At 46.1% G+C, this 10488-nt stretch overlaps 1 protein-coding gene across 1 annotated transcript; it reads right to left on the bottom strand.

Annotated features, from left to right (window-relative positions):
• Window positions 1-338: 338 nt before the first annotated feature.
• Window positions 339-7818, bottom strand: LOC129181822 (uncharacterized). The gene is made up of 2 exons (XM_054777475.1): window positions 5730-7818; window positions 339-2298 (listed from the first exon to the last, which is right to left on the bottom strand). Exon 2 carries the CDS (start codon window positions 2260-2262, stop codon window positions 1183-1185), a length of 1080 nt encoding a protein of 359 aa, XP_054633450.1. The 5' UTR covers window positions 2263-2298; window positions 5730-7818; the 3' UTR covers window positions 339-1182.
• Window positions 7819-10488: the final 2670 nt, after the last annotated feature.

Genomic DNA, 10488 nt, shown 5'->3' with positions numbered 1-10488 from the left:
AGACCGTCGCGAGACAGGCTAGCTTTACCCTACTGATGATGTGTTGTTGCAATAGTAATTCTTAATCTCGTAGTAATTCCTTAATCTAAACAAACACTTCAATCTTCCATAGATTCTGCAAGCAGGAAGGAAAATTAAGGCTTTCCCAAAGACAGTCCTTTTGAAAAATGGCATATTAGAATAAATTAGACAAATTAGGGGTCATATATATGTATATACATATATACAGTATGTACAATGTTTAGACCTAACTGCTAAGATACAGGTTGTTTAACATTATGGCTACATTAGATTTATTCATAGCAAAAACACTCTGCTTAGGACCTGTAGTGTCTATAAAATGTATACTGAAGGATTCCCTGATCCTTGTGGGTGTCGAAGTCGGAGGAGAAATACTACATGAGACTTTCTGAGCAAGCCATAGATATATTTATTCCTGACAAACAAACCTAATACAATCGGAGCTCCGGGCCTAGCGTCTTTCCCTATAGGCCTACACAGAGGTTGGTCTTAATACAGGGTCAGACAGGAAGAGCACAGCTAACTATCCCTGCCCGGCCTTTATACATTTGTAGATGCAAATGGATGTTGATCCTCAGCCAATGGGAGAAGACAGCGCCCGTCACTGTAGATGTTGGAGAGCCAATCAGATGCCGCTGAAGGTGTGGTGTTGTAGTCCCCGAGGACCAATTAGATGTCTCTGGAGGTGTGGTGTTGTAGTCCCTGAGGACCAATCAGCAAAGTGGGGTGGCACCCGCCGATGTGAGAAGTGGGCCTTTGTTTGTTGTGAAGGTCAACCAGCTGCTGTAAGCAGGATGTTGCTGTAGTTTGAGTACTCTCCTTGAGCTGCTTATCAGTTGTGAGGTATGTGTAGATGAGGTAATGAGCGCAGGCCATGAGAACACTATGTGTTTTGTGTGACTACCTGTATAAAATGGATGTGAGCGGCTTAGCAGATTAATATGCATATAATAAGAACACAAATGAGATATAAAACCCTTCATTCCCCCTCATGGCCTCGAAAGAGGCCAAAGAAACACACAGTAGGAGATAGTACTTTATTTTTCAGGATCAGGAAGCACAGCTCGCGTGTCCCCCTCAGGAAGTGGCGGAAGCCGGATCAGTTGGTACTGACCTCGACCATCGCCAAAAAAACCTATTGTGGAACGCTGGAAAAGGCACTTAAAACAAGGTATACAACAACCCACAAACAAGGCAAAGAAAATGAAGAAAACCATAACCGCAATAATAATTCCAGAAGCCAATTTTTTGCCATTTACCAAAGAAGCTCGTCAACCGGTCCCAAGGGCTGGTGTCCACTCCCACATGCGATTTCATTCGCACGTTAAGTGCTTTGAGACCATTGATGGCATGGGTCAGTCGGCCACCGGGTGCAGTATTATTAGGAATAAGTGCACAACATTCAGTGCCAATCATTGCACAAACTCCATGTTTTTCAGCCAATAACATGTCTAGGGCAATATGATTCTGGAAGGCCATGAGAGATGTGGCTCGTAATTGGTCGCTCACCGCTCTGAAGGCTTCCTCGGTCTGATTGGATAAACGCTGCAAGTTGTAATGAATGTAATTAATGCGATCAACATTTTTATTAACTGTAACCCACGGCAAGATAGATTCGAATCCAGCAGTGACTTGATTAGTCAATTTATATTCGTCAGGAACACCACGAGGCACTCCAATGGCGTCAATGTATGTCGGATTAGGAGCCTCCAACCAAGGAGAAGATGTATCACGTTTGGAACAGTGGGACGAGGTGGTCATGAGGTGCGATCCCACAGAGGTTGCACTATGAATCAAATGATCAATGTCCAAAGGCAAAATAGCCATAGGCAGTATAAATGAAACCAGGGCACAAAGGCCAGTCATGTTGTTAGTGGGCAACCTATCTGTGACACCGGAACCGCCACACCACCACCAGACATCCGCACGAATAACCGGCTTAAAGTAGCCGCCCACCTGAGTGGTATTTAGACACCAAGATGCATTGACGCCAGGCTGCACAAACAGGTTTCCTGTGGAGACATTAAAGCAAGTAAAATTATTGGATACCACCAAGCTATTGAAAATAGGCCTGCCGCACATTTCAGAGATGACTGGATGAACGAGGTCAAATTGGGTACACTTTGGGGAACCTGCTGAACCGGTGCTGGTCGAGGAGGCGGTGGAAGTGTTCATCAACTGGATGACACACTGCTCAGTGATCGCAGTGGGGACAACACGCAACAATGGTCTGGCACCCATGCATGCCAAACAATCTCCGGTCTTGGTTCCTCCCGCCTGCTCGGCCAACAGCAGCCAGTTGTTGAACTGTCCCGATATTCCTGCGGACAGCACAAAGGATACATCCAATGGGTTATCCCCACTAGGGATCCAGTGGTAAGCTGTGAGGAACAAAACAATCAGCAAGGGAACCAAAATACACATTACAATCTGAGCAAAGCAAAGCACGCATATGTATATTGTCTAAGTAAGCGAGCACGTTTGTATTTATGTTGTATATGGTCATCAGTATCAGCATAGGTGTGTGTGTTGTCATCAACCAGATGTTTATCGGCTTCAGTTGGAGGAGGCGGGGGCGGCCCTCCCAGAACTTGGGCCAGCATCGACATTGCCACTACCCCCCCCCCCCCTCACGGGCTGCGCCGGAAGCAGTCCGTCAAATGGACAGGAGGCGTCTGCACAACACACATAGAAGCGGCGGAAGAAGTGTTATAACCCGCCGCGGTTTTAGCAGCCAGGTCAGCAGCCTGAGCAGAAGGAGTAGAAAACACAGTATCAGTATACACAGTGTGGAAGGTGTTAGCCACAGGGTCAAACTGGACAACTGCGGAAGCTGCATGGAGGTCACCAGAGGGCGACAGCAGCCGTCCTATGGGCTATAGACATGGCATAACCGGACGCGGAGAGAACGCGACCCAAGAAAGTGACAATACGACGACAACACTGCAGTTTCTTGCGTGACACCTTGAACCCGAGTTTATGCAACTCCGTCAACAGGGTTTGAGTAGCCAATAGGTAGACATCAGCTGAATCACAGGCAAGTAGAACGTCATCCACGTACTGATAACGCTGGCCATGATATGTAAAAGCAAAATACTTTCGTGAGTCTGGATGGAGCGGGAGACAGAAAAATGCATTTGCCAGGTCAATCACCGAGAACCACTGGAATGAGGGAGACAGGGAGGACAGGATCCTGTGAGGGTCAGGTACCGGAAGCACCGGCGTCAGAGTGACATCGTTAACAGCACGTAAGTCGTGCGCCATACGGTAGCTTTCGCCGTCGGCTTTCAAAACAGGGCGGAGGGTTGTGGGTCACGCCGGGTCCAAGTGTTCCAACACCCCTGCGTCCCACAGACCCGCCAAGGCCTGTGCCATTCCCTCGTCTGCCTCAGGAGGCCACCTATATTGAGGTCGGAACACAATGGGATTCTCTTGCACCTCAAGTGTAATAGAAGTGACAGATGAACAGAAGCCCACGTCAAAGGGACCCGTTGACCACACCCCCTCAGGGATGCTGTCAAGCATGGGTGCCGACAAATCATGATCAGTGAGCTCTTTGCGCATGTGTCGGTCAATCAGCTGATGTTGGACCAATGATGGGTCTTTGAACTGACCAAATATGCGATACGCTGACTCAGACGGAGAAAAGTGCACTTGTGGGAGATCAGGGGACGGCGTCCAGTCAGTTGCGGCTAACAACCGTTTGACCATGGGACCTAAGGCCCTCTGTTCGTGACCAGGTGCCACAGCCAAAGAGATGTGAGGTACTGACGCTGGACCTCCATGGAACCAAGCCTGTTCCAACACTTCTACAAAGTAGACGGAAGACGCCACCCCCTCAGGTCCTGCAAAGATACAAGAAGAGTTTAGCACCCAAACAGTGTTTTCGATTTAACAATGTGCAATGTGGTGATGTTACAGTAGGCAGGTAGACAGCCCGGGAAAGGATCCAAGGCTTCCACATCTCATAAGCTGTCAGCACACTGTCCGGAGCGGATGTCGGCTGGCAGATATTAGCCACCTCGAGGGCTGCCGTTGCAGTCCAACGTTACACCATTTGGTAACGTTGGTGTGAGTCCCTTGTCAGTACACATGATGGTGGCGTTTGCAGCACTGAGAATGTCTCTTCCGATCAAACACACAGGTGCATCCGTGGCATGGATGTAAGCGTGTGTAAAACGTGTCCCAGCAAAATCAGTTGGTAGGTCAACAGTGAATGGCAGCAGACGTCGTTTCCCCGAGAAGCCAACCAGAGGTACGCAGCATGACGTAATCTGGTGTGGTGACCGTGGAACATTGATGACAGAATGTGTCGCCCCCGTATCTACAAGTCCTTTGATTGCCTTATTGTCCACTGTGAACAAGAGCATGGGGTCTGCTGTTTCCCTGCTCTTGGGGCCTCCTGGGCCTCCCTAGGCCTGATGGTAGTTGAGGTCATCACCCTGGTCGACATAGTATTGACCAGCAGGTAGGGTCTGCTGCATGGGCGGGCGTTGAGCAAATGGATGGCCACGCCCTCTGGCGGGTGCCATCGCCTGTTGTTGGGGTGGGCCCTGTTGTGGTGGCAGGCCCCACACTTGCTGCTGCTGTGGACCTTGCATGTAGCGGCGTTGTGGGCAGCTGCGAGCCCAGTGATCCATGGCGCCGCACACGAAACAGCCACTGAAGCCCTGCGACATGTTACCTCTTCCTCTTCCCCTACCAGCTGTACCACCCCGCCCCTGCCACATCACACTAGCAGGTTTTGCTTCCTTCTTTTGTACAGTGCTTTTTGCACGTGCTTCAGCCAACTGTAATTTCAGTAACTGTACAGCCAATTCAGTATTTGTTTTGGTCTTTGCACTTTCGTCCTCCCGGTGTCTGCGCATGTGATGGAATAATGTGGACTTAAAGTTTGCCTCAGGTGAGGACAGCAAATTTGGGACATCATTGAGCTTGTCCGACACAGGTGTAGGCATGCCAGAACGAATAGCAGTTCTAAACAACGCTGTCATGGGAGAACTGTTCAAATGATTACACCCAGTGGCAGTGGTCCAGTCACGCATACAGTTAGTATAATATGTGGTTGGATCTACCTCGCCACTCCGTGCAAAGACAGTGGGGAAAGTCCGCTGTTCATGTGGAAACTCCTCCCTCAAGGCAGCAAATAGAGGACGAGCAAATGGCCCAAACGGCTCATGTACTGAAGTATTTAACATTCCAGCTCGTTGTAGCAAAGTGCTAAATTGTGAGGGTTTCATGGTAGTAGACAACAAACAGCGAATGTCCCCCCAAGCCAAACTGAGACCTGCAGTTGCCTGTAACACAGCATCAATCCACGCGTCTGCACCGCCACTTATGGGTGGTATTTTTTTTCTTTTTACTGAGACCGTCTATGTCTGTGATGGAAAAAGGTGTATATTCGGTATGGTTGCCGCCACTATCAACACGTAATGGCATGGTAGTTTTTAGGCGAGTCCCCCGCTCCCGTCAACATATGGTGAGGGGGTGGAAGGAAGAAGAACGGGTGCCGCCTTTTGCAGGACACCGTCGTCATCTTCCGACTCAGATATGGATTTGTATACGACTCCTGCATCATCGCATTTGGGTTTAACAGATGTGGGGGCCGCTGTACGTCGCCTGGTACGTTGGGTATCTGGCAAAATGTTAGAATTGTCAATCCGTTTTGCTATTCGCGATTGTGACGGTGGGTTGTTCCCCGCATCCGCCTGTGCTAGTCTGACTTGTGATATGTTCCATTCAGCCTCTGTGCGAGGTACAGTGGAAGGGTCACCAACCGGTGGCGCGGTTTCCGCGGGGTGACGTTGTCTAGCTTGTTGCAATGTGGGGATCGGAGTGGCTACGTCATCTCCGTTCAAGTCCAATTCGCCTTGAAATAGAGAGTGGGATAAATACCACTCTGTGTATGAACATACGGCGGCGGCGCGGTCGGAGGCGCCGACTTCTTTTTGCCTGATGTAACTTTAGCCATATACGTAGGGGGCAGCCAAAGCCAATCTGGCCATCCCCATTAAATGTATCATTCACCGTAGTTCATCCAACTCTTTTAATTCCTGTTTCAGCTTGCCTCTCTTCAGCACACTCGCCTGTTCAATATCTACTTCTAATCTCAACATTTCTTTCACTATGTCAACTTCCCTTTTCCTTATCTTTCCCTGCACTTCCACTATATTTCTACAATGCTCACCGCCACATTCTGTCCAAATTTTCTACATAACTTTCTTGTCCTTGTCTTTATCCTTTTCATCACAACCACTCGACACTTGTCTTTCCACTACTCACTACCTGTTTTTTCCACCAAGTCTAACAACTCGGAACCACTCATCACCGGGGCGCCCCCACACATATCCCATTCATTACACTCCCTGTCAAACTCACCATACATTCTTACAACTTCACCCAAACAACAATACAAATAGACAAATACGAACACCAATATTCAAGACAAAGCACAAATAAGCAAGGCCAAGATAAAAAAACACTGCTTTTAGGTGTCTGACAGTGGAGAACGACGTCTCCCAAACCACAGTTGCCAATATTCTGTCAGACACAACTTTATTCACGACGGTTATTAGACTTAAGGTCTGGTCACCCACCCACTATGTAATTTCGAGAAGGTCCAAAAAGTTAAACGCTAAGAAGTGTTCATCCACTGCCCGTTAGTGGACTACCAAGCATTCATGCAAATTCTATTTATCACCGCTATTTGGTGTAGAATTTACCGAACCCGATTATTCAGCGATATCCAATACCTGCCCTGATATAATCAGTAGGACCCAGTCCTTATTTGGAGCGATGATTGGGGAGCGACCCCAACCCCGGCCCCTGTAGTAAAAGCGTTACTGTCCCGGTAGACGTTCTGCCCTTTTACTACTCGTAGTCCCCGACTACGGTGGTCCCCGACCACTTACGCGTTCCGGTTTAGTAGTCCCAGACTACTGTGGTCCCTGACCACTGTGGTCCCAGACCACGTGACGTCACTATCTTCAATACAATGTAAGTAATATAAAATAGGAAAGAAATAGGTAAAATAAGCAACAAGCGACACTGATTAGAACTACAATTAAAACAAATATAATTGATATTAACGAAACCTGTGAATATACCACAATATTCTTACTTCCACTTTCAATTTGATATCATCAATAGCAGAAATTCGTATGTAACAGGTTTCCTGCGTTACCTTTTAGATGGCCGGCCAAGTGGAAGATCGAAGTATTGTCGTCACAGGTCGAGTGAGAATTCGATCACCGAAGTGAGAATTCGATCACTAAGACACCACTATCCCCCTCCAACCACGTTGGGCGCCAAGTTGAAGGATTCCCTGATCCTTGTGGGTGTCGAAGTCGGAGGAGAAATACTACATGAGACTTTCTGAGCAAGCCATAGATATATTTATTCCTGACAAACAAACCTAATACAATCGGAGCTCCGGGCCTAGCGTCTTTCCCTATAGGCCTACACAGAGGTTGGTCTTAATACAGGGTCAGACAGGAAGAGCACAGCTAACTATCCCTGCCCGGCCTTTATACATTTGTAGATGCAAATGGATGTTGATCCTCAGCCAATGGGAGAAGACAGCGCCCGTCACTGTAGATGTTGGAGAGCCAATCAGATGCCGCTGAAGGTGTGGTGTTGTAGTCCCCGAGGACCAATTAGATGTCTCTGGAGGTGTGGTGTTGTAGTCCCTGAGGACCAATCAGCAAAGTGGGGTGGCACCCGCCGATGTGAGAAGTGGGCCTTTGTTTGTTGTGAAGGTCAACCAGCTGCTGTAAGCAGGATGTTGCTGTAGTTTGAGTACTCGCTCCTTGAGCTGCTTATCAGTTGTGAGGTATGTGTGGATGAGATGAGCGCAGGCCATGAGAACACTATGTGTTTTGTGTGACTACCTGTATAAAATGGATGTGAGCGGCTTAGCAGATTAATATGCATATAATAAGAACACAAATGAGATATAAAACCCTTCAATACTTACCGTAAGTTGCTAACTCAACCTTCTCCTATCTCACTCCCACTTCTTCTACCCGGACCCAGAACCACCTCAATGTCCAACAGTGCAAAATGCAAACCCCCCCAAACTCTTCAACTGGTCCCAAAACTTTTGACCAGGAGTGTATGTGCGTGCACGTTGGTTTGCCTCAAAGCCAACCACGAAGTCATCATCTCCCATCCTGATGGGGACGAGACATAGAAATGTGACATTTCTGTGTCTTCCGTGTGAAGAAATTGTCCGACCACATCAACCTGCCTCAGGGCGTCTTCTTTATCTTGGACCTGGATGCTTGTTGAGGATCTTATTCAAATGGCGTGAACCTTAATGATGTTCTTATGTTTCAAGCACATGGGGGGGGGTCTGGTACCGTGTAGTTCCTTGAGCACCTTCTCTTTTTGCATTCTTCATACGGGATGGAAATAAAGTAACGCTGGTTCAGCACGTCGATCAATGATTGGTAGGTGTAAAGTATCTACATAGCTATTTTGGCTGACATACTCAGGTTATGCATATTGAATTGAATTGTGAATTTACTGAATTACTGTAATTTTAATACCTGTATACCTTAAAACTGTGAACTGTGAATCATTAATATTTAGAATCGTAGTTTACTGGGTAGATTTTATTTATTTATTTATATTTTATTTAGACTCACACGTTTGCATTTGGGAGAGTTGCTCCTTTTTCTTGACTTTCTGTGCGGTGCTTCCTGCGGTGGCTGTTGTCTCATCGGTGTGACGTTGCTGGCGACCGGTGTGGAATGGTACATATTTGTCACATCTTTGGATGTGTCTGCTGAATGCCTGAAGTCACTTTTATGGCTACTGTCTAATTCCGGGGTCGTGGAATTAGCATAGAAATAAGAAGATTCATTTAAACACGCATCATGTATTGAAACTATTAATAAGCATTTTTACATGGTAATAGCAGCCTACAAAATATTCTTATTCAATACTTGATTAAATACTATTCTAATTACATTGTTGAATGTGCTGACAACAAAATCACACAAAATTTGATTTATTATTGTATTTATTATTTTTTATTTACTTATTGGAGGTGCCTGCTGTCCACCTGTTGTCTATCCCATATGCACCACAGTGAACAGTGTCCTAAGTGAACAACTACCACTAATAGCTGAGTTAACAATAAATTGCCCGTTAAAACTGCTTACTGATGTTTGAAATAAATTATGCATGTGAATGGTAATATATTTTGAATCAATCCATATAAAATCTGCACCAATAAATGAGTCATATTCAACACAATGGAAAACAATAGATTGGGGCTTCCTGATCACGTGTGGAATGGCTGTGGCTGTGGAATGTGCGCCCCCTGGTGGCCAATTAAGGGATAGTTCAGATTTTTTGACATGAAGTTGTATGACATCCCCATCAGCAGTGGGCTACGCTAACAGTGACTTCTGTGGATTGGTCTCTGTGACGAGTTGCTGCGTCGTTTAAGTAAAGAGTTTGGCATCTCAGAACAATGTGCGTTCAAAAAAGTTTGGATCAAAAAATCAGACCTCACAATTCGCTCGGAGTTATACCTGTCGTTTCCATTCTTGTGCATGTGATGAAGACGCACGCATCTTCTTCCGCTGTGGAACACGCGGAACAAGATGGCCGCGGCGCTCCGTCGTGGATGAAAATGCGAGCATCTCATCACATCGCCGATATAGTCCACTAACTATATCATGCCCTGTTGATTTTCCACTGCTGATGGGAATGTCATACAACTTCATGTCAAAAAATCCGAACTATCCCTTTAAGTGTTCATTGCCCACTTTTTGAGAGCTTCTCCGATGGAAAATTACTTTAAGTAAGATGGAAAATTACTTTTAGCACTTTTAAAGTAATTTTCCATCGGAATATGTTTGTGAAAGTGTTTTCCTTTCTTTAAAATCAACCAGTTTAAGTTTTATATCATCGTGCCCCCCCCCCCCCCCCCCAAAAAAATGCGCAACTTTTACTTTGAATACATTCTAAATCCTTTGTATAATCTGAGCCGAAGAAATAACCGATCATCTTACTTGTACTTCAGTAACACTTAGTCGAAGGAGCAGTACTTGTACTTGTATATATCATTTAGTATTAATATTTATTAATATATATATTATTTACGTACTCTTTCGACACTGCTACACAATACCATATTTAATTTTACATCATCACAGCATCAGAATTTGGTGTGTGGAAAACATACCTCTACGGTAGGAACGTCAGATCCGGATCCGTCTGACTTTCACACGTCTGCTTGTTCTGCTCTTTTAACAACTGCGTAGTTAGTTTATAGTGGCGTCCAGGGGGCATTGTGATGGCGCATTCAAGTACGGTGGTTACGTTGAGCTTTAATTATCTCTTAAACTCTTCATATTTAGACTCGTTATGTTTATTTACATGATCGATATTATATACAACAGGGGTTCCCAAACTTCTTACAGTCGCGTTCAGACATTTGACTAGAAGCCAAAG

This window comes from Dunckerocampus dactyliophorus, chromosome 5 (genome assembly GCF_027744805.1).
Source record: "Dunckerocampus dactyliophorus isolate RoL2022-P2 chromosome 5, RoL_Ddac_1.1, whole genome shotgun sequence".
Taxonomy (NCBI): domain Eukaryota; kingdom Metazoa; phylum Chordata; class Actinopteri; order Syngnathiformes; family Syngnathidae; genus Dunckerocampus; species Dunckerocampus dactyliophorus.
The sequence above is the reverse complement of the archived record's forward strand: the minus strand, read 5'-3'. Positions and strand labels throughout refer to the sequence as shown.